Source organism: Excalfactoria chinensis, chromosome Z, assembly GCF_039878825.1.
Source record: "Excalfactoria chinensis isolate bCotChi1 chromosome Z, bCotChi1.hap2, whole genome shotgun sequence".
NCBI lineage: Eukaryota > Metazoa > Chordata > Aves > Galliformes > Phasianidae > Excalfactoria > Excalfactoria chinensis.
Window position 1 is genome coordinate 29,769,921 of NC_092857.1, and position 25,412 is coordinate 29,795,332.

The window sequence follows — 25,412 nt, forward strand, 5'->3', positions numbered from 1 at the left end:
TCACAGAGCTCTGCAAGCTGGCTTGTTTATTTTTGTCCCTTTTAATTATTTTTTATCCTTTTGGTTTTCATTTCCCCCCCCTTTCTTCATTTTGCTTTTTCCTTCGCATTTCTTTTTCCTTTTCCCTTTTCTTTTTCCTTTTCCTTTTTAATTTCTTCTTTTTTTCCTCTTTCTTTTTCTTTTCTTCCTCTTTCCTTTTCTTTTCTTTCCTCATTTCACTTCACTTTTCCTTTCCCTACCTGAGAAAGCTCCCCTTGCCTCCCTCCCTCCCCCGGAGCAGCGCGCAGTCCCTTAGAGCCGCCGCAAGCCGCCGGCCGGGTTGCCCCGTTGGCCGTGCGGGGGCGCCGCGTTGCAGTCGCGCCTCTTCTCCAGGCATTACGGTAGGAGGGCCGGGGCGCGCCTCTTCCACCTGCCAGCGGGCTTTAAAGTTGCAGCCGGCCGGGACGCGCGATGACTCGGATCCCGCAGCCCGGGGCGGGCGGGCAGCCGCCAGGGTGTACCGCGGTTCCGCTGCGGGAGCAGGGCCGGAGTGCGTCCTACCCCGTAACTTCGGGGGAGGTTTTTATCCCTCGCTCTCCCTCGCTAGATTTTTGGTGGCAAAAGAGGGCCGGGGGCAGGCGGGAGGTCACTGCGCGGGGGGAGAAACCTCATGTCTGCGGCAGGTGACCCGCGAGGCTCGGGCGCCGGCCCCGGCGCTGTCGCGGATTACCGCGCCTCCGCGCCTGTGGAGCGGCCGGGCGGCCGCGGGTAGTGCCAACCCCGTCCGGCGCCGCGGCTTCTCCGAGGCGAGCCATGGAGCCCGGCGCGACCCCCGACCTCCGCGACGTCGAGCAGAAGCTGGGGCGCAAAGTGCCCGAGAGCCTTGCGCGGCCGCTGCGCGGGGAAGAGCACCCGGGCCGCGCAGCCACCGCCGCCGAGCCCGCTCGCGGCCCCACTGCGGCCCCCGGCCGGCGCCGCGCCGCCGCCCTCGCGCGTCTGGAGACCAAACTTCGCCTCCTGAGGCAGGAGATGGTGAGTAGCCGGGCGCCGAGGGAGCTCCGAGGACGCGCTCGCAGCGCTACGCCCGGCGGCTCCCCCAGGCCCCGCTTCCCTGGGCCGACCCGCTCCGCGCAGGCAGCGCGCCCGTGCTGTAGGCGGAGCCGTCCGAAGCGGCTGCGCGGCGCCGCGGGCCCTGACCCCGCCGTGGCCCGCTGCGGCCGGGGAGCGGCGGGGAGACCGCCGGAGTGCGAGGCCGCTAAGCTGGGCGGCCCGAGGGAGAGAGGTTCTCCGGGCTTATTGCAGAGTGACAGTTAAGTGGTGGATGGGTCACTGCCACCTGCCCTTCCGCGGTCGGCTAGTTAAAAGCCCTGAGTGTTGGTGTATCAATAAACAAAGTAACACCTTCATCTCTATCTCTCTCTGTTCTAAATGTATTTTCTGCATCGCACCTGTTTCCTGGTGACATCTTATATCTGAAGGTACTTTAGAGGTCTTGGAGCTGGAAGCTCAGCACGCTATTCAGCAATTCCAGTTCTGGACAGTGGTTTTTTCAGAGGTTTATTTAGTTTCATACAGTAATCCTTCATCAAATGCCTATTTATAAGGTGACTTTATTTATGGCTACTTATTTCAGAACTTCTCGCTTACTTATTGCCTTAAAACAAGGTTACCCACCTCCTAAGAAGAAATCTTTCAACGGTGCCATGAAATTGCCTTGTTAAGGCAAAACAAAACAAGACAAAAACACACACAAGAAAACATTGCAGTCTTTGCAAGCAAATGAGCAAGTCAGCAAATGCTGAGTAGTTAAGTAGGTACGATTCTGACCATGTAGAGTTCAGACGTGTGGGCCTACACTGCTTTGATATTCATCACTGTTGTTTGGGGGAATTTGTGTGTTTTTTTGTTTTTTGTTTGTTTGTTTTGTTTTTCAAGAGTACAATCATTGTGTGAGATCTCAATAAACATTTTTTATAGGAGGCAGTTCTTCACGTTGTCCTTGCCACATACCTTACCTGATCAAATTCTATACAATTTCCTTGTTGGGATGAAGATTTTGCTGGCAACTTATTGAGGTGACTTGATGCAAGCGCTATATGTGTAAGCACAGTGCTGGTGGGTGGGTAGGTAGGAGAGTTCTTAAATAATAGGTGGCAAGGAAGGAGGAAAGGGAAATCAAGAGTGGATATCCCAGGTGTTAATAGCCAAGATTATGACCTCAGTCTTGAGGAGTGATTTATATTACACTTAGTGTTTTGGTGGCTTCATGGGCTTTAAGTAATGCTCACAGACTAGAGCTGTCAATGCATTTTAGTGCAATGATCACCGTAAATTTGTTGTTAACACAGCTCAAACATTGTCAGCATCCTTCATGTCAATTATCAAAATTTCTAACTTGAATCAGAGTTGCAGACTGTGTATAGGTTACAGTGTAAAACTCTTAGCGGAGTTGAGCTGCAGAGGAAGAAAATAAGACAGTCAGAGTTCTCAGCTTGACTACTGAGACATGTAATGACAGGCCTATTAAGGGATAAAAATCAAGTGACTTGCATTCAGTGTGTTTTCCTTGTAAGTTGGTCTCCTAATTTACATGTGAAGTTTCACATCACAATCTTCAACTTGCTGTTTTTTTTCTTCCTACTTTTCACCTTTTTCCCCCAGCTCACAGAGTGAACATGTTTTAGTCTCAGCATCCTTTACCTCTCCTGTTCTCTCACATTTTAATGTCTGACTTAGTGTTTTTTGGATGTAAACAGGAAAGTGTCCGGGTAGAGTTTTACTTTCTCCAGAGGAGACTCTCCCTTGTCTCTGGGCAAGTTAATCCGGTGCTCTGTCACCCTCAAAGTAAAGAATTTTTTATCCTGCTTATATGGAACTTCTGTGTTCCAGTTTGTTTCCATTGTCCCTTATTCTGTTGCTGGACACTGCGGAAATGAGCATAGCCCCATCCACTTGACTCCTGCCTTTTAGATATTCATAAGCATTGATAAGATCTCCCCCTTTCTTCATAGAGAAGATGCTCCATGCATCTAGTAATCTTAGTAGCACTGTGCTGGAATCTCTGTAGAAGTTCCCAGAACTGAGCACAATACTCCAGATGTGGCCTCACCTGAATAGAGTAGTGGGGGAGGACTACATCCCTTGACCTGCTAGCCACACTCTTTTTAATGCATTATAGAATCCCATTGGCCTTCTTGACCTGAAGGGCACACTGCTGGCTTATGGCCAACCTGTTGTCCACCAGAACACCTATGTCCCTTGCCACGGAGTTCTGTTCTTGCAGGTCATCCCTAACCAGTACTGACACATGCAGTTATTCCTTCACAGGTGCAGGCTTCCACACTTATCCACGTTGAATCTCATAGGGTTCCTCTCTGCCCAAGTTTCCAGCCTGTCCAGACGGCACTGAAAGGCAGCACATCCTTCTGGTACCTCAGCCACTCCTCCCAGCTTTGTATTGTCTGCAAATTTGCTGAGGGTGCGCTATTTCCCTTCATCCGGGCCACTGATGAAGATGTTTCAGAAGACCACACCCTGTACTGACCCCTGGGGAACATTGCTAGCTACAGCCTTCAACTAGAGTATACCCACTAATCACAACCCTCCAAGCTCTTCCAGTCAGTCAGTTCTCAGTCCACCTCACTGTTCACTTGTCTGTCCCACACTTCCTAAGCTTCCTGTAAGGAAGTTATGGGTGACAGTATTAAAGGCCTTGCTAAAGTCAAGGTAGCCACCATCCGCTGTTTTTTCCTCATCAACCCAGCTTGTCATGGCATCGTGGTAGGCTACCAGGTTGGTCAAGCATGATTTTCCCTTGGTGAATCCATGTTGGCTACTCCCAATAACCATCTTCTCTTCCACTTGCTTGATGATGATATCCCAAGTAAGTTGTTCCATCGTCTTCCCAGAGATGGAGGTGAGGCTGACAGGACTGTATTTTCCTGTCCTCTCCTTGCTCTTTTTCAGCACTGGAGTGACACTGGCTTTCCTTCATCTCTCAGACATGTCTCCCATTCTGCATGACCTTTCAAAGATAAAGAGTAGTTTGGCAATCACCTCAGCAGTTATGTGCATTTCATTGAGGCCCATGGTTTTGTGCAGCCAGTTTGCCTAGATGATCTCTGACCAGATCCTCCTCAACTACTGGGAAGTCTTTTCTCCAGACTCTCTCTCTTACCTGCAGGGCCTTGGGTTCCTGAAGAACAGTGTTAGCACTGAAGACTGAAGCAAAGAAAACACTCAGTAACTCTGACTTCACAGTGTCCTCCACTACTAGGGCATTCACCTCATTCAGCAGTGGACACACATTTTCCCTAGCCTTCCCTTTGCTACTGACATACTTAAATAAGCCTTTTTTGTTTTCCTCAGTGTCTCTCAGCAGATTTGATTCCAAGTGGGAAGGCCTTAGCCTTCCTTGTATCCCTATGTATTCCTGCATGCTCTGAAAATGTTGGTATATTCCTCTCATGTAGCCAGACCTGATGCAGGTCTTCTGCCACCCTCACTCGATTTCTTACTCTTAGGGATGCACCAGTCTTGAGCTTGGAGGAAGTGGTGCTTGAATGTCAACCAAATCTCTTGGGTCCCCTTCCAATGCTCTAACCCATGAGATACTTCCAAGTGGGTCCTTGAAGAAACCAGAGCTAGCTCTCCTAAACTCCAAGGTTTCAATCTTTCTTATAGCCTTATTTCTTAAGTCAAAAGAATTCTGTTACACATATCTCCATTTGACTTTTATTCTGTGTACATCCATTAAGCTTTATAATGGCTATTCTTTGTATAAGGTATAGGTACTCTAAATATTTTTTGTGTTGTCAAATGTTTTCTGTAATTCAGAATTTGGAGTTGCACTATCTTCTTGTTGCTATCCTCTAGTCTCTTTAGTAACTTAATTAGTCTCCTTTATCTGTAGGCTTTTTTCAGGTTCATAACCTGTCCCTTCTGAGATTTTCTTGTGACATTGTAAAGGTATGATCAATTTAAAAGCAACGTGTGATAAAAAATAACTGTTTCTGTGTTTGTTTTTCTTCTTCTAAATATAATTTCTGAAACACAACTAAAAATTCTATCTATCTTCTTAGTATTTCTTGTCAATACCTACTATATTATTCTTTGGCTCTCATGAATACCCGAGAGGTCCTGAGTGGGCAGAAAACTAGGTAAGATCTGCTGCAGTAGTAAACATGCAAAACACTAAACAATTTAGAATATGAAAAAATCAAGAGACATCCATCATGCTACCTTTTTGTAGTGGCTCCATAGTATCAGCTTCTGCAGCATGGCCACAGATTTTCAGATATATACATGCAGGATTTTTTTTTGCTTACTTGACTCAGGCTTTAGACAATTTTAATAGGCATTTGCAAACCAACATTATTCAGGTTCATTCGTATTCTTACTTATGTTTAAGATCATTCATACAGTCGCATATGAAAAGCTTGAGACTAATTGGTGCGATGATATCTTCATCTTTAAAGTTGACCAATCTGTGTTGACAAATTTCAGCTAAATCTGAGAAACAAAGCAATTTTATAAACAATAAATAATATATATACTTTAGTAAAATTTGATCTTTTACTGAATTTAAATGTGATGATTCTAAAGCTTTTCATTGTGCTAAGAAAGTATTTTACTGTTAACTATTTTTTATCATCTCATTCCAACCCATAGTGATGGGTTCAGGGAGAAAATTAGAAAAGCCAAAGCCCAGCTAGGTCTGAACTTGGCCACTAAGATAAAGGACAACAATAAATATTTCTATAAGTATATCAAAAGCAAAAGGAGGGCTAGGGAGAATCTACATCCCTTGTTGGATGCTGAGGGCAACACGGTGACCAAGGATCAGGGTAAGGCTGAGGTACTTAATGCATTCTTTGCCTCAGTCTTTACTAGTAAGACTTGTTACTCCCTGGAAACAGAGCCCCCTGCACTGGTAGATAGGGATAGGGAACAAAATGGCTCTGCATAATCCATGATGAAATGTTTTTGGACCTGTTCAGAAAGCTGGATGCTTACAAGTCCGTGGGGCCAGATGGATTTCAACCTAGAGTACTGAGGAAGTTGGGAAATGTGGTTGCCCAGCCATTCTCCATCATCCTTTTGACAGTCCTGGCCAACTGGGGATGACCCAGTGGACTGGAAAATGGCGAATGTGACACCTGTCTTCTAAAAGGGTTGGGATGATGATCCTGGTGACTACAGACCTATCAGTCTCACCTTAGTGCTAGGGAGGGTTATGGAACAGATAATCTCGGGAGCCATCATGGATCAATTAAAGGTCAGACAGGGGATCAGGCCCAGTCAGCACAGGTTTACAAATGGTAGATCCTGTCTGACAAACCTGATTTCATTCTGTGACAAGGTTACCCACTTAGTGGATGAAAATAAGGCTGTCAGTGTGGTGTACCTGGACTTCAGAAAGGCCTTTGGCACTGTCCCCCACAAAATTCTCCTGGAGAAGCTGGCTGTCCACAGTCTGGATGGGCATACGCACAGCTGGGTGAAACATTGGCTGGATAGCTGGGCCCAAAGAGTTGTGGTCAGAGGAGTCAAACCCATTTGGTGGCCGGTCACAAGCGGTGTCCCCCAGGGCTTGATACTGGGGTCACTTCTATTTAACATCTTTATTATTGATCTTGATGAAGGGATTGAGTGCACCCTCAGTAAGTTTTCAGATGACACCAAGTTGGGAGGGAGCACTGATCTGCCTGAGGATGGAAAGGCACTACTCAGGGACCTGGATAGGCTGGATCAACATGCCAAGGCAAACTGTATGAGTTTCAATAGGGCCAAGTGTCAGGTCCTGTATTTTGGCCAGAACAATACCAGGCAACCCTACGGACCTGGGGAAGAGTGACTGGAAAGCTGCCTGATGGAAAGGGACCTTGTTGTACCGATGGACAGTCAGCTGAATATGAGCCAGCAGTGTACCCAGGTGGCCTACAGTGCCAGGGCACCTTCATTTTTTCCAGCCAAGGCTGTGGTTGCTACTGCACTGATAATCCTGAAAGCCTTTAAGGCATAAAGCTGCTGCATAACAAGAAAAGCAAGATACAATTGCTTGCATGGGTCAAAATACTGTTCTCTGTTCAACCTAGAACCTAGATTGTGGTGAATATTTGTATCCCTAATAACTGCAGTTCTGTTTCTTTTGTCTCGTGTTCAACACTCAATGCATATAACTTCAGCTGCTATACACTCCAGTAAGTAATCAACAGAGTTCGTTCTGAATCCTTAACTCCCACTGCTTCTTCAAAAGCCTCATTTCTCTTTCACAAGCTCTGTGTTTATTCAAAGGGAGAATTTCTTAAGAAAACCTTTTGAAAAAAGGTGGTGTGATTTTATTTTACTTTTTTTATCTCAGTATAATTTAGTTGTGTTTTTTTTTGTTTGTTTTTGTTTTGTTTTGTTTTGTTTTGTTTTCCCAAATCAACAGTCTGTTGCATCTTTGAAAGCTAAAAAAGTTCAGCAGAGTGTAGTCGGTCTGTGTTACATGCAATAAGAACACTACCACTTTGCATAAGAATATTTGGTGCCAGAAAAATAGATGAATCATGTCTTGGAAGTGAGAGATAAACTCCTTCTGGTGGCCATTGTTGAGGATCAGACATTGATTAATGAGTGAAGGCCAAACTGGGTATTTTGAATGTAGCTGATTTTAGGGAGAAGGGATAGAAATACTTGACACAATCCTGTTGCGAACTCTCATTAGCTGGGTTTTCTCTCCCTTTGCTCTAATAGTTCTTTTCTAGAATAACTATTTTAAAAGCTAATTAACACAAAGCCCTGGCAAAATTAAGCAGAACAAATGGTACTTATACTCACTGGAATTAAGGCAAATATGATCATAGCAATGCCAGTTCTTCCTCTTTCTCTTTCTCTCTCGTTTATTTATTTATTTTTTTTAAAGCATCTTTACGTATCCTTAGCATGTAAATGAAGGTGTATATTAGAGATTTGTTCTAACATTCTTTTACTAGCTTTGAGGGTTTTGAGCAATTTCAGTTTTCCTTTGTTTTGTTGGATCCATAACTGTGGCTACTCTGCCATTACTAACTCTTCAAAAGATATTCCTAAACAGTAAACTATGTGACTTGAAATGTCTCTTTAACACTTGCTGTAGGTACAGGCTGCTGTGTTTACTATTTCCTTTTTTTGAAGCTTGGTTAGTCTGGGTTAGTGTGTCTAGTCAGCAGTGCAAAGCATTGTATCAGATACTGCTTTTTTATTAGCTTAATTGGAATTTTTGTTTAAAAACTTGATTGAAGATAAAATCTTAACTATAAAATTACTAATGGCTAAGCCTTGAGCCTGGGTAGGAAGTCTGATTAACCTTATTCCTAGGGAGCAATTACTCAGTAAACCCCTGAAGTGAGGCTCTTTTTAGGTCTAGAAAGAAAACAGAAATAGAAATTAACTTATATCCATGGGTCCAATGGAATTTCACTGAAAATGGTGACAGTCTTTGATCTTGCTAACAGGTTCTCTCTCAGACTTGTACTGTGTGGTGAACAACATAGTAAGTTTTAGGTAGCATTACAGTGAGCAAGGTATTGTGGTTGAAAGGGATTTATAGATTAGTAGATTAATACTTCGGGAAAATGACCAGATCTGTCAAGAAAATAATTTTTGCCAGAACGTTCCCAAATTTTCTGTCTTTAAAGACCATCTTCAGAAGGACAAGGTAGACAAGTTTATTTAACTTATAAATTCATACTTAAATGTACTTCTATTAGCAAATCCCATGCAATCCTTAATAGAAGGGCTTGAATTCTGGAATGTCTCCATGTTGCACTCAGTCTGTACTTCCGGTCATTCTTATTCAGCCATACCAGCTGCTGAAGGATTTATGTCCCCAGGAAATGCATTTATGCTTACCTTATTAGTTACTACTAGTCCAAAGTCAGTGAAACTTCGCAGATAGCTGACCTAGCAGCATCAGTATGAAATATATTAATTACAAAGAGACAGAGACAGTAGTGTTACAAATACTTCACTACACTTGAAGATCCAATTAGACTGTCAAATTACAGATGATGGTTTTTGTCATCCCTGATTTGAAGTGATGTACATTATCATTTCATGATGCTTCTTTCCTGATTACTTTGTTTCAGTGATGGAGAAGGAATTTTGGCTTTGAAGTTGCTCTTTAAAATCTGATTACTGACAATTCATAATGAAAAGATGTGGGGTTCTGTTGAAAGCTGAATGGCTTGCATATGCACAGAGCTCTACAGTTTAACGACTTACAGAATCTTTTTGCAAATAGATGGGAAACTTTCCATTGAAATCAGAACAACATGACTTTGTGTGGACACTTATGACTAACAATAGTTAAAAAGAATCTCTTCTTTCTAAACCGGAAAAGCTTGAAATGCACAATACCTACACTGATGAGAGATGACCAGCCTGTAAACACACTTTTAATTCTTATTTTAAAAAAGAAATCCCTAGAAATAATAATAATAATAATTAATAATAATGCATTTTCACTTTTTTTTTTTTTTTTTTTTTTTTTTTTTTAAGAATTGCAAGATTGTTTGTCTGGTCTCTGCTTTCAAGCTTGATGCCTGGTAAACTTTCAATATTTGATAAGTTTATTTTCTAAGCGTTTCATTCTTTCCACATTTAGAAAAGAGACTGGATTCTAGAATCTGAAGCAAATGACAATGAACATACAGGAGTATAAAGAGAGAATATAGGACCTGCTGAAAAGTAATACTAACTTGATATGATTAAGTGCAATTTCTGTCTTGGATTTTCACCTGCATTTATAACCGTAGCAGTTATGGCATCTTACATATCATCAGATATAAAAGATGGTTCCCATATTACTAATTGCAAAGATAAAGTCGTCCGAACATAAAACTCTGTAGGAGATCTTGGAATAAAAAAAGGAGAAAATTTAGGTATGAGTGCAGACTTGTAGCTTTTTTTTTCAGTCCTCACCCTTGTAAATGGGACTGTCTGCAGTGGATTTTCTAGTGGTGGTTACTTGCCACCATGTTGTTTGTTTTTTCTGTTGCATTTTGGCTTCAATTGCCGTTATCCTTACTAATGTGGGATTGGGGCCAGTGGGACTGGGGCACCTGGACTCTTAGAAGGCTGTAAAATCTCTACACATAGGAATACTAAGATCACCTCAGGTCAGAGGGCTGTCATTCTACAAAATCTCTAATTTTATGTAGTTATTTGTAAATTCAAACTGAAACATTGGTAACAGGCAGTGCTTGAAACTTAGCATATTTTTCATGAATGCAGACTTTCTGCAGACACATTGAAAAATTGTGACTCTTCAAGTTCTGATGACCAAAAGTAGCTTGACTGAGCTCCAAAATAACTGCAAGAAAAATGGCTATTTGCAGGCATATCAGGAAACTGTTGAGTTTTCAGTGCTGAAGAACTGTTAATTACAGTTGTTAAAAAAGAAAAAAAAAAAATCACTAAAGAAGGAAGCAGGACAAACTTGAATTTGGACTGTAGTATGAGGGCATCTATCAACAAAGCGATTATAAAGAACAGGATAACCCAGTTTGGGCCAGTAAGTTTACCGGGTGCATTAGGAAAAATAACTTCTGTAAGACATTTCATGTGTCTGGCTTTCTCGTTGGGAAAGTCTTGGGAGTACTTTGGCTGTTCATCCTGCAGTTCTGTGGCCTTGTTTTCAAGCACTGTTCAGTGCTTGAATTATCCTTGTTGTCATTGGATAACTTCAGTTAATGACAAAAGGGAAATCTAATACTAAGGGTTTTAAACCTGTGAATGTTGACCTTTTCAGACACCTAATAAGCACTTTTCTGTGGCAGAGAAGTTAAGTTATTCAAGGACTGGAGAAGGAATGAAGAGAACTTGGTGGGAGTGATGCCTGTAGAATTTGAGGAAGAAGTTGAAGTATTTGTTCTGAAATACTGTCTGCAGAAAGAACGATGAGGGGTATTAATAATTAAAACAATTATGTTTTTTTAATGTAGAAAATAAAACGTTCTTGCACATCTATTCTTTGTGGTTAAGGATATGACTGGTGCTCTCTTCTGTTATCAGCTGAATGACTACCAACCAGATCTAGCTGGAAAGACTTTTCTGCCTACACTCACCATAGTAATGCTGCTTATCGAGTAGTAATTCTTGCCCTGAAGGTAGGAAGGTTTTGGGCTTGATTTTGCACTGTACCAGAGCTATGTGGACATATAAAGGATCTTGCCACCTCTAGAGTGATCTGTGTTCTTATTTTGTGTCTATAAGCTGTAGCTGTACTAGTAGAACTTATGATGATAGAGAGTATTTTTGTGTTTCTGTTGAAATGCATACACTGCAATTTAGATGCATTGCTATATGGTCTTATGCCTGACTGGAATACTTAGTAATTCAGTAATTGTTCAATTCACAACTATGTAGTAATTTCTGTCAAATTAAGGCATCTCTATTGATCGTACCTTCAACTTCTGGATTCTTTGTCATAACATAACTACTACTGAAGGATGTGTTCTGGAGAAAAATAGTAATTTTACTTGTTGAAGTAATCCTCTTTTTCATAGTTTTTAAACATTTCTCCTTGTCATTGGTTGTGTGCAGCTTAGGCATCAGTGGTTTTCTTTCTGTGTCCATTTTTGTCTCTAGTGATAACTGGATTATGTCGAAAGTGAGCAAAGCAATGGATCCATTGCGCACATCCTGTGATCCTGTCTTCCAGTTTCTCAATAGTTTGCAAGCTCCACAGGATTCTTTATTGTTAAGAGTTCATTATAGCCAGCTGGAAGGAATTCTAGTAGACCTAAGTTATAGAGTTTTGAGAGATAAGAGCAACTTACCTCAAGGTTTTATCAAATCTAAAGGCAGACATGGATGGTCAGTTGTTTCAGAAATGTCGTATACACTGTTCCAGCAGTGAGTGTCTTTGTCTTCCAACAGAGGATGATGAGTGTGTGAAACAAAATCCAGCTGAGGATTTCCTCCTTAACATTGCTCCAAAGGACATTTTTCTCCTTCCACAAGAGGAGCAGAGGAAAGAACACTGGAGCATTTTAAGTGTTGTGTATATGCCAAATGTCACTGTTAGCTACTCAGTTGTTCATGACTATCCAGTCCTTCCAGAAGTATGAGAAGAGCAATAATGGCACAGGTATGCAACTCTGTACTTACCAGCCTAATTCTCCCTTCCCAATAACCTGGCAGTTCTTAATACTGTGTCAAAGAAATGATATGGCGAATTTGTTAGGTAATAGGAAGCACAGACACGTAAAGCTGTCAGGGTAAGTTATCTGAATGTTTCATTTACTGTGCTGTAAAACAAACTAACTGCAATGCTGTATGGGTCTGCAGGGTGCAATACCAGGTGAAGTGAAAACATTTAACGCCTGTGAAGCAGTGCTGAACTGCTGTTCAAATACTGGCTTTCCGATTTAATGAACACTTTACTGACTTAATTTGTAATTTTGTTCACTGTTGTTAGATACCAGCTGCATTCATGACTAAAATGCTTCCAAAGGTAGAGTCATTGTACTGCATTGCCTCTTTGGCCTACTGCCCTATAGTTTTTTGGGGATTCTGCAGAATCTCTGCTAGTTTAAAGAAATGTTCTGCTTGAAATGATTGAACTCCTTTTTGTGACTAAGATGTGTGTTTATGAGGCATATCTAACACTGTACACAGCTTCAATAATAGCAAGTGTTTGCTGAAAAAGATGTTTTAGTTTATAATGCTTCACATTCTGACCTGGAATCTTCCAAAAAATGACAGGAAAAGCAGACCTAATAACAAGGAGAGAACTGGGAAGCATTTTTATATAAGCAGAAGTGGGATCTACATAAGTTTGCTACTTCTTCAGAAAACACGCAAGGTGAAAGGTGCCTCGAGAACAGTGGCTCTTTCAGTTCTATTGCAAGTCCAAATTTGTTTTCTAACTCAGGATGCTAACACATACTGTTGTTTCTGTTGGTCAAAGCCAAATAATATGTATTTGAAACAAAGCAGTCATGGAAATACAACTGTGTCAACACAACGTTTTTATGTAATTTTGTACAGAAGTATCCTTTCTGTGGAAGCAAGGTCTTCTAACTAAAATAAGTTTGGATTAGTCTGTGCAAAAACATGTCGAATTTGAGAACTTGTGCCAGGAGTCATTTTAGACTCAGAAGTTTTTGGACTATTGTTCTAAATTTGTCAAAACTTCTCAGTTAAAAGAGGAGTGAACATGAAACCAAAGTAGTAAGTCTTAGAGGACTTACCTCACCTATGATTACAAGTGTATTTGGCCTTTGCAGTGCCATTTCAACCCCTGTAATCGTCAATAGGCCCGACTCTTGCCAGACACTGAAATGCTTTGGACTGAAGTGGTTGCCTGTGGCACGTTCCTAGAATTGCAGGTTTTGTAAAAGAAAACTGTAAATCCTTCAAAAGTAGAGAATAAAGTCTCTTTGCAAGAGAAGAGCAGCATTACTAGCATACCAGAACAACAGTTATTTTCTTCCACACTAAATATCAATATATTGTACTTACTCCTTTGTTAGTTCCTGGCATTAATTATTTGTGGCTGAAACAGTGGAGACAATTTCTGTTTTCTATATAGTCAGATGAGTTAACTCACAGTGACCATCAGCTCCTATAAGTTATACATTCATCAGTGCAGAGCAGCAGTCATTGTCCCATTTCAGATGAATAAGGAAAGCAACCCCAACATCACCTCAGTTTTTAAACTTTTTTTCTTTTGCTTGATCATTTCTCTCCTTAGTTTATTTTAATTTGTGTTCTGTTCAACTTCAGTAACAAAATTAAATTAAAAGAACTATATCTGACCCTTTTAAGATAAGCCCACGTTTCTCAAACTCAGTCCAACACTGTTGTGTCCCAGATTTACTTGTCTAGTTCTCAGGTCATTCTGATTATTGTTAAAGGCTTTCCCTAGCCATGTAATGCATCCCAGTAAACCAGCAATTCCTCAGTAGCAAGAGTAATGGTAAATGTAACCAATTACCTGGATTTCTTCCCACTGTACTCTCACTTTTGGAAACTACTTCTAGTACTAAAGATTAATATTCTATGCTGATCTAGGATTAAGCCACAGTGCACCAGTCATCTGTTATGTAGAAATCTTTGCTGAGAACACATTCAGGTATTACAAACACATTATGACTTGAGCCAGAGTGGTCTAGGAGAAGCTGAAATCTGCACCAGGTAGTGTGGGTGATGGTTATTAACCAGAACAGGAAATAAAAGATTTGGAAAGACTGGTATCTATAATGCCATGGAAGTGTTTGTTTGTTTGTTTGTTTGTTTGTTTGTTTGTTTTTAACTGCTACTGCCTTAACTTGAGACATCTTTAGTTAGAAACATAATTTCTGTTGGATTGATTTTTAATATATGCTTTCACTTGACCTGGATAATCACAGAATCACAGTGGTTGGAAGGTCATCTAGAGGTCATCTAGTCCAATAAGAGCGTGAAACTGTCCAGGTAGATATTGAATATCTCTAGAGAAGGAGACTCCACAACCTCTGGAAAGCCTGTTCCCATGCTCTGTCACCCTGAAAGTAAAGAATTTGTTCCATATCTTCATATGGAACTCTTCGTGTTCCAGTTTGTTATCATTGCCTTTTCTCCTGTTGCTGGACACCAAAGACAAGAGCCTGGCCTTCAGATGTTTTGTAAGTGTTGATAAGATCCACCGTGAGTCTTCTCCAGGTTGAACAGTCCTAGATCTCTCAACCTTTCCTTGTACAGCAGATGCTGCAGGCTCCTAAACATCTTTGTAGCCCTCCACTGGACTCTCTCTCCTTTCTTCAATAGGGAGAACCTGACTTAGACACAGTACTCCAGATGTGGCCTCACCAGGACAGAGCAGAGGGGAAGGATCACCTCCTTTGACCTGCTGGCTACACTGTTTTTAGTACACCCCAGGATATCCTTGGCCTTCTTTGTCACCAGGGCACACTGCTGGCTTATGGCCAGCCTGTTGCCCTCCAGAACACCCAGGTCCTTCTCTGTACATCTCCTCTCCAGAAGGTCAGCAGCTAACCTGTACTGATGCATGCCTTGCAACCTCCAGAATGCATTAATTCAGTGTGTTATGTAGAAGCATACCTATGAAAAAGAAATTGCAGATAATCCAGACCGCAGCAGCCTACTTGGCTTGTAGTGTTGGCCAAGTTCAACATTTCAACTTGCTGAAATGGTACTAGTTTCTTGTTTACTTTTAGTTTTTTAACCTTGAGATCCCAGTTGCAGATTGACTGCTAGTTGTTCAACTCTTTCTTAATGAGTAAGAAAGAGATAAAAGGAGTTAGCCATTTATAGATATCTGGAAATGTGGAAGCATATTTTTAATTAAAAAACCTCAGAATAGACAATTTTGCTTCATTTTATCTATGATATCCCAAATTTGCTCGTACTTTCTGATGAACATAAAGCTAATGTATGTATAGTAATAAACAGCAATTTTGCAGGATGTTGATTGCAGTGATGAGTGAAGTTTTTCTTTTAAAAGTAAAAATAAAGGTTGAATTTGAAAGACACTGAACTGCTTATAATCCACAGATTAAACTTTAAAGGAAGGGAGGAGGAATAAGAGACTCAATTGACGTGATGTACAGTGATTTTTGTGATATACTTTTTATACTTTTATACTTTTTAAAAGATTTAGCTCAGAAACATTTGTAACCCTTTCACAAAGAAAGGAACAGATAAGCATCTCACTTCTTTACTCTGTTAAAGCAGTTCTAAGACGATATGAGATGACTTACAGATACAAGGCTATCTTGAAGCCTATCTTGAAGCTCTTTATTCTTATTCAGATAAACATTCAGTAAATGAGACAGAAGTTTTGTGGTTAGTAAAGATTTGGCTATTTGATTAAAAATATGCTTTCATAAAACCTACCCCATCTCCAAGGCCACAGAATTTTGACAAACAGAATCCAACCATGATCTCTGGGGAGACTCAGACAAATATTTGATTTTTTTTTAATTATTATTTTATTTTTTTATTTTTATAATCTTGTATTGCTCTGGTAATATGGCAAAGCTAGACTTGAATTTCAAGGAAGTTGAAATTTATTCCCAGTAGTAATACTGTCATGTCTCAGTTCTGACTTGAATAAAAGAAGTATTGTTGGAGATGGTTTTGTTTGGTCTGTTAGTTTGTTTTGGGGTTTGTTTTTGTTTTTTAATAAAGAGTAACAAGTTGAGGATCACTGTTGTCTATGTACAAGCATTGTTTTCAAGTTTTGCATATACCTGTAAGAAAAACCTGCCATCTCCTGTCACTCTTCTTTTACTTCTGCATTTTTCTGCATGTCTAAGCAGTGTTAGTATTAAAAAATAATTTATTTGAAGGACTGAATATAGGGCAAAAGTCCTTAGCAACCTAGCCTAATTCAGAAATGAACGGGTATTTTTTGCAGTGCTTGCTGTGCATTTTTAGGATCATGTTTTGGTCATGACAAGCATAAGTAAAGCAGACAATGAAAGTTTGTGGGGAAAAAAAATCTGTTTCAATATGCTGTCTCACACTGGTGGAGAGGAAATGTACAGTCCTGTGTTGTGGTAGATGCCTGGAACACATCACAATGATTCTGTGATTGTCATCTATCTACTCTAACACGTTTTGACACCATTTGCTACTGCTGCTTACTGACCTGGATGTTTGCAGTGGCGTTATCTTGTCTGTCAACATATGTGAGTCCATACCATGAATTTTTTCTGGACACTTTCACCTCTGTCATAATAGATACATTTCCAAGGTCAGATGTCTCTTCTGTGACTACAGTGTGTGATAGTTAGAAATATTCACTGAAAATGGCATGCAAGATTAGAAGCTTTTTACTCAAACTGTTATAGTTCCTCACTGCTCCCTTTCATGTAAAAAGCTAAGCTTTAAAATAATCTGGAGCAAGTTTGGGTTGTTTTTTTTTTTGTTTTTTTTTTTTTTGTTCACTCATCCTTCTGAGACTTGATTTTTCTCTCAGTGCTTCAATGTTTACAGTTCTGTTTTAGCCTTTATTTTATTGATGCAGGGACTACAGACTTAACCAACTTCCTTCCTTCCTTCTAATAACAGTCACTATATTTGCTTAGATTTTATGCTCAGTTTCTTCTTTTTCACAATAAGATAAAAAGACCTCCAAATCATGGAGATTTACTTTACTGTATGTTAACGCAAATGACGGGTTGCACACAGTCAGAAGCAAGTGTAATGTAGATAACAGAAAGGAGGAAAAAGATCTTACGTTCCACGTTTTTATTAGAGAGGTAATGTAATCAAACAATTGCACAACTTGATGGTTTGCATTTTCCCACCATGTCTGAAGGGATGAAGTAGTATGTAGAAAACTCACATATGAAAGCAGGATTATGTAGAAGAAATGTAAATAACCAGTACTGTAATTTACTATATCAGAAGTTAATCATACTAGCATATTGTATGTTCATATACTTGCAAGACACACCTTTGAAACTAGTTTGCTGAATTACTTACTCTCAGTGCCTACTGAGTTGCTCTGCCTCCTGATTATTTTGGTGTGGCTCAGGTCTGACCTAACCATTTCCTTGTTTTAGGTAATGAGATTTGGGTTTCAGGTGATTTTTTTTCCTCTGACTTGAGATACAGAATGCTGTTTATAGAAGGAGAATGCTCTCTACCTGATGTCAGATAACATGGCCTCTCTTTCTGCCTCCAAGTTTAGAAACCTTGTTTGCAAAGCTAGGTTATGTTGCTACCTAATTTTATACAAGGAACTTCTGTAATATGTATTGTAAACGCTGCAAGATTGCTTTGGAATTGCAGCAGGTTGAAAAGAGATGATGACTAGGCTGGAACTTCCTTTTTAAACTAACAAGGTCGAGGGAACTGACAGAAGCTGAAGACTTGCTTAATAACTGCTTGTTTTCTAACAGCTGGTATTTCAGTGGTTGTAGTGAATGCTGCCACAGAAATATACTATCAGTTTTGTTGTTTTTTTTGTTTTTTTTTTTTTTTTTTTGGAGTGTTTATGAGAAACACAAATATAAATAATCATTTTTGCAAAAGAATGGAAAAAGTAAGCTGTCAAGAATGCTTCTGTTACCTGCTAGAATGTTTTTACAGTGACTCATTACAAAAACGCAGCTGAGAAAGGTCACTGTAATTTTCTCTGTTTGCAGAAATAAAACTTGATCAGTAAACTGCAACTACAAATCAAAGACTGATCTGATAAAGTGAAATTTGTATAGGTAGCTTTTGTGTGTGCCTCGTATTGCTTGGAGATTACCACAACCATGAAAAACACAAGGAAGAAGTGGAAAAACCTTTCAGCAATTCATTGTGACTCAAGTCTATGCTAGAAGAGCAGCAAGCTATTAATATATTTAAGTCACTCCGAAAGTAATGCCTCCTATTTATTTCCATGAAAAATACAATATATACAAAGACCACAGTAGCACTACTTGATGAAGGAAATCCTCTGCTACAAAACAATATTTATTAACATAGTCCCCACCATTAGCTATGCATTTTCACCAGCACAAGCAAAAGCCTGCATGCCATGCTTGTGAAGATCTGCATGGGTCTAATATCAGAGGCAAAAATAATAAAATAGGAGGCATTACTTTCAGAGCAGCCCTCAGACATTTATAATTATTGACTGAAATTTAAAATGGGATATGTTTTACATAGATCAGTGTGAGGCAAATTACAGTCTGATACACGCGGCATGGATGAGAACTGAAGCATCTGTCTGAACCTATTGACTGTCTCATCTCTGCTGAACTTTTGTTTCTGCTTCACTTTTATATGTGCATTAAGAAAGTTATTAAATGAGAGAGCTTGCACAGTATCAGGCTGGTTGGACTAGACTGAGCCACTGTAGTGCTTGAATTAATGTAAACTAGTTCACTTTGTGATGGGGTAGATGTGGTACATTCTGACAAGCAGTTACAGTTTCACCTGTGAGTAGATGATTCCTTCCAGCTGGGGATGGTTGACTTGTGTGCTTGCACTCTATGATGTAAGTTCTCCCTGTCTTTTTGACAGGAAATGCTTAAGACTGTGTTCACATTCAAGAGTCAGACTAGACACCGTTGCCCAAAGTGGCTTAATTATATAAAGAACTTCATGCAAACATCCTGAATAAGTTAGGCAGTTTTGAAGCAGGCAGGAGGTTTAAAATTTTGCATGAGTATGTACTAATTAAAGTGGGTTGTAACTCATGCTAAGCCTATTAGTTATTCTGTATATTTAAGGATCAGAAATGTTACCCTTGTATGTAATAGGTGGTTTTATTTTAGACCTGTTAAATAGAAGAAAAAGTGTTTCACTCTCTCACAGTTGTTGAGAAGCTTTTTTAGTGTCATTCAGAGCCTGCTAACCTTCATGTGGTATGTGCAGCGTCTTGTGGTGGTTGCCTAATGAACAAAGCCTATGTGTGTGACCAAATTCAACCCTGTTATGAATGTGTGAGCTCAGTGATTCTGATTAAGTAACTTAATTGATATTCTGAGTTCAGATAAATTGCTCAGTGTCTTTCTAGCTTTTTGTGCAAATTATCTCACAGAATTGGTTGATGTTTTATTTCTGAATTTTACAACTTTTTTGTATTTGCTTGGTGAATTTGGTCTGCTTACTTTGTCTCACTCTGAACTAAATAAGTTTGGCTCTTGTGAAGAAGCTGACTTCTCAGGATTCAAAATAAGTTATTTTTTGTACATTGTCATATGTATATTTATATCTCAAATAAATTCATGGAATTCATTATACCATAGAAAACTGAGATAAAGAAAGAAATGAGTTGTAGGCATAGGTGAGTAACTAAAACTTTATCCTGAATGACACTCCTGAGAGCAGAAACCTGTCCCTGGCACACCCTTGGAAAGTCAGGTGGCAGTAACACCAATACTCCTGAACTGTAGTGATTACAAAGGCCTGTGTAGCATGGAAAGATTCTTTTAGTTTAAATTCTGTTTGTAAAAACTGCAATTCAGGTGGATGTGTCAGTATTAACAACAGGTGGAATTAGCTCCAGTACCCATTTAGTCCGACCTTTAATAGTGTTAATTCTTTCTACAAGTCTGTTCATGCTCTGAGCCACCATGCTGGTTGCAGTGACTACTTAATACAGTTCCCACTTACTGTACAGTACATCTCCAAAATTATAGTGCTTCAAAAAGATGGATTCCATGCTATCCAGTCTGTGATCGGTGTTTAAGTCCTGCAAGGGATCCTGTGCAGAGCTGGGTGTCTGAGCTGAAAAACTTAAATAATGCCTCAAATCCATTAGATTGTAGGTTTATGATTCCTTGTCTTACCACAACTTATAGCATGGTGCTCTGTCTAAATGATCAGTCTCAAAGGAAATAGTTGGCTGAACAGGCATGCTCATTTTCTTTCCCTTTATTGTTGGACTCATTGCAACACACAGCATAAAGGTGTTGAGTAAAAAAAATGAAATTAATCTTTTAAATAAATGTAGGAATATATTTTCCTCAGACCACAGTTTATAATTGTTGTTAATGTCACTGCAGGTTTCCTGTAGTTACAGGAAGAAAAAGAAGCACATGATTCCAGGAATCTAAATGAAAGCGCAGAAGGGAACTAGTGTTGCAGACAGGTTTAACAGATTAAAAAGACACATTGAATTGAATTTTTTTAGCTTGGTTTGGAGTGGAGGGAGACTTATAATATGTGGAGCTGACTGGAAACTATGCCTTCAGGACATACAGTTGGAAAACAAGTCCATTTTGCCAAGTTGCAAGTGCAACTTTGATTCAAATGGAAAATGACTAGACTAATGCTTTATTTTGGGGTGTTGCCAAGAGATTTTAATTGTTTTTGTGTACAGCTCTAATCATTATGAGTTTTTATACTAAAATCAGTAACCTATTCACATCCTTTCTGAAAAACACAGTACATATAGAAATAATGGAAATATTTGTATACGTCTGTGTTATATCTGTGTGTTTCTATGTGAGTGTACACAGATATAGGTATGTGCACATCCATGTGTGTTCATATATATAGATATATATACATATATAAATAAATTCTCTGTGTAACAGAGTCATATGTGTGACTTGCTGACAGTATTGCACCTCTGATTATGGAAGACCGTGAGCAGGGCTGTGTGTGTAAGGGAAGTCTCTTGTTAGAACAAGCAGTGGAGTAGTGTGTGTATGAAACACATGCAGGTGGTTCAGGCCAGGTATCCATTCTGGACTAAAGGTCTGATTGTGTCTGAACACTAATCTGTTACGTACTTATCAGTCTATCCTACCAAACTGACCCAGAAGATCACTTGTCACTTTCATTTCAGTACTTTTTTTCTTGCCATGACTGTCTGTTTAATGTTAAACATTTCAGGTCTTTAGGTGGATCGGTATATTGTGATTATCCAAACCAACCAACAGGATTTATAAGTAAGCCTGTAACTGGAATTTTATTTTCTCTGTTGTATCCCAGTGACCTTATTGCTGTATGCTGAGATATGCCCCTTTGCTACAGTGGTGCTGTTCTCTACCTTAAATTCTGTGGAAACTGTTCTGGAATACCTATATTAGGTATCATTCAGTCCATTTGGATTATTTCTGAAGTGCACATGTTACTGTGCATGACAAATGAAGCTCTCAAATGTCATGAGATTGTATTGTTTTTAGGTCCTCTAATTGAGCCCTCTTGGAACAGACTTGTTTACCATAGCACACATGTAAGTTGCAGCTATGTATGTGAGCACCAGCTTATGTGATTGTGCATGGGCTAAAGCAGATAAGAGGCAGAAAATGTCATAGATGAGATAAACATTGTTAAAGAAAGATTACACTTGGTAGACGTCTTTTTAGTGTTAGATTTAGGAAAAGTACACTCTTGGTGTAGGATACTTAGGACTAAGTGTCAGTTTGGAGGAAGGAATCAAGTTAGCAGGAATGCAAAGAGTTACTCAAGTAAAGCTGTTGCACAGAAATTCTGAATCTGTGGGTATCTTAAGAGCAAAAAATTATTTCCTCTGAACTGAATCTGAAATATATGAGATGTGCATCGTATCTAAAAGTAGTTGTTTGATCAGTGGTGTATTGGTGTTTGCTCCATTAAAATTCATCTTAATCAGCCTTTTGAGAAATTGTGGTCTCCAAACATGCTTATATACAACAAAATTACTGAAGTCTACAGTTGCAATTGGGAAGCTGGGTAATTTGCTGCTGTCACAACAGCCTTGCTGCCGAGCAAATGATTTATAGTGATTTATGGGGGTAAGAGTAGAAGAACTCGCTTAAAGATGAGGGATACAAAGTGATCAATCTGTTTTCAAAACCTCACATCTGAAACAGTGATAGATTAACATTATTGTTAATACAGGAAAAGATAAAGCTATTTTGCACAGTACCAGATTAGCTATGTTAAATTCTCTGGTACTGTAGTGAGGCTACTACAGAAACTTTTTTAGGGACTGGATAAGAAGACCAGGAATATGTCTGAAAATTATGCAGACAGTCTGGTACTAGCAAAGCTTGACGGTAATCACTCACTATCTCCTACCAGCAAATGGATGCCCAGAGAATCTCCAAGCAAAAGCTACATGGAAAACCAAACTGGTCTTCCTTTGCTGAGCATAGCAATATGGCCTGGAATATCCCTTTGGTCATTTCTGGTCAGTGTTCCAACTGTGTCCCCTCCAAACCTCTTGTCCATCTCCAGTCTGTTTGCCAGTGAGAAATAGATCAGGTCTTGATACTGCAAAAGGACTGTTCAGCAATAGCTAAAACACTGTCTCATGAGGTGAATAGGAGATTCCAGAGAAATCTTTTGCAAACACTGGTCATATTTCAAATAACAAAGAAGAAAGAAATTATTAATTAAACACTAAGGCCACGCTTCTATGTGTCATTTCATTGTGGAAATTTCAGTGAAAGTAGTTTGTTCAATTTGTCTAATAAGAAAAGCATAAAGACTGTTTATTTATTGTATCTGTGAAATGCAGCACTGTAATACGCCTTTACCATTAACATGGCATAGGCATTAGGCATTACCAGTAATCCTTTACCTATAACTCTTCTATTTGTGTGCATCATCCACAACAATTACATTGCAAAGTAAGACTCAGTGTTTTGTGTGTATTTTTATTTATCTATTTTGCACAAATTGCCAATCTTGCAGACTTTGTGAACTAATAACCTTCATCAAATATGAGCTTAAATAATTTGAAATTTACAGTTTTAATAAGTAAGTGCATATGTTTCTACTCTCAGGAATTTGTACTGCAGCTTGCAATGTGAGCTGTGGTACAGCATGAATAAATGTTAAGGGTCCATAAGCCTTTTTCCAAATAACACACATCTGAAAATTTTAGGTTACTGTAGTAGGCATAACAAGAAGAATCTGAGATAAATTCCTAGCTGCTTGTATCTGCTTGGTTGCTGAATGTAGTTCTAAACGGACACAGGTTTCTGTCTTAATTCTCTGAATAATGAGTTATACCCAGAAATTGTCATTGTAACTCTTTTTCGTCTAATAATATTGTAGTAGCATGTGTACAAGTCTTGTTGATTACTGTTACTATGAGTGGACTGCTTACATAGCCTGATCAGATTTCCACTTGAACATCATTGAAAAGGAGAGTCAGACTGAATATTAGGTGGTGGAACACTGGAATGGGCTCCCCGGGGCAGTGGTCACGGCACCAAATCTGCCAGAGTTTAAGAAACTTGTGGACAACTCTCAGAAATATGATTTGATTTTTAGATGGTCCTATGTGGAGAAGAAAGTTGAACTCATCTTTGTGAGTCCCTTCTAGCTCTGTAGATTTTATGATTCTATAAAAGTGTAGAAATAACTTTTTCTTTTCTTTATTTATTTATTTATTTTTTTCTCTTTTTTAAATAAACCGAGTATTTAAGTAGATTTGTTTTAGATGTGAGATTTTAATCCATCAATTGCCTCCAGCCTGTTGTTTGATTATAGAGAAAATCAGTAATCTTTTTTATTGCTTTTGTTTTGTAGATTAATCTCCGAGCCACTGATGTGAAACTTATGCGACAACTACTCATCATCAATGAAAGTATTGAATCAATCAAGTGGATGATTGAAGAGAAAGCCATTGCCAGCAGAGGGAGCAGTTTGAGTGGCAGCCTGTGCAGCTTATTGGAAAGTCAGGACACGTCTCTCCACGGCAGTTGTAACAGTTTACAGGACTGTAGTGATGGTCTGGATGGAATATCAGTGGGAAGTTACTTGGACACTTTAGTTGATGATGTTCCTGGTCACCAAACACCTTCTGATGTAGACCAGTTCAGTGATTCTTCTGTTATGGAAGACTCACAGCCTGTCCATAAGCATCCCAAAATGGATTCGGATGAGTACTACTGTTTTGGTTAATAAAAGCAAGTTCCAGTGGGACATACATGCACTTGTATTTATCCTTTTTCTTTGCTGCTATTTTGTTTCACATGCAAAAAACCCCAAACCTCTCTTGGAAGAAAAATATACTATGGTATTTTGATTCCACGTCAGAACTATTTTGTTGATTCTAACAGATTTCCTCCTCAGTAAGTTGTCTGCTCCTCTCCTCCTCGCCTTTTCTTTCTTTTAATTTATTGTTGCAATTTTTCTTCTTGTTGCTTTTTTTTTTTTTTTTTTTTTTTTTTTTTCATTACTGTATTTACAAGTCTTTAAAAGCGGTGAAGGAGAAGCTTTATCTTTAAAATGAGACTTCAGGGGATAACAGCATCAATTTTGTATTTGTTGACAATAAAATATCTTCTGATAAATACAAACTGTGGAAAATGTTCTTGACTACAAGGTTTAGCGACTCCAAAGATGCTATTCTTACTGAGCCTTAAATTTGAATCTTGAATATGTTTCTGCAGAATAGTCTTACTCTGTTAAATAATGATGTTTTATTCAATGTCAGTGTCTTCTTTTGAAGGGCAAGTTATCCTAAACATTTCTATGTGGAGTTTCTTTCTTCTTGAATGTTCCCATGATTCTTGTCTAATTATGGTCATGAGTTCTTGTCTAGAAGTGCACTCCAGTCCTGGAAGTAGTTCTGCATGAGGGCATATGTCATTTTTGAGCTTTGGTCCTTTCCTTTTCACTGAACCTGCTGTTTTATTGGGACAATATGTATCTGTAAGAAAAAGTAGGGAAATCCCACATTCAATTACTGAATTTTAGTAGTTTGGATACTGGGCCAAAATCACTCAGCAGAATTGTTTTTAAAATGTCTTGAAATTTTGTAATATTTAGTATGTAATGGTGAATTATTTTACTGGAGGCATTAGCTAAAAATATATATCCTGTTCTGCTTCTTTAAGCACGCTCCCATCCCATCCTTAACAAGTTCACTTTGTTTTTTCCAAATGTTATTAACAAGAGTGTCTTCTTGTTTCCTGTTTTACAAGTATGAGGTTCTTCTACCCTTTTTTTCCCTAGTGGTACAATTGAGAGCTATAGTTAGTCTTTTACTTTGGAAGCACTTGAGA

General features: G+C 39.3%; 1 protein-coding gene across 1 annotated transcript; it reads left to right on the forward strand.

The window, feature by feature from the left end:
• Nucleotides 1–427: 427 nt before the first annotated feature.
• On the forward strand, nucleotides 428–24,533 carry LURAP1L (leucine rich adaptor protein 1 like). The gene is made up of 2 exons (XM_072360224.1): nucleotides 428–1,011; nucleotides 23,932–24,533. Exons 1-2 carry the CDS (start codon nucleotides 793–795, stop codon nucleotides 24,304–24,306), a joined length of 594 nt encoding a protein of 197 aa, XP_072216325.1. The 5' UTR covers nucleotides 428–792; the 3' UTR covers nucleotides 24,307–24,533.
• Nucleotides 24,534–25,412: the final 879 nt, after the last annotated feature.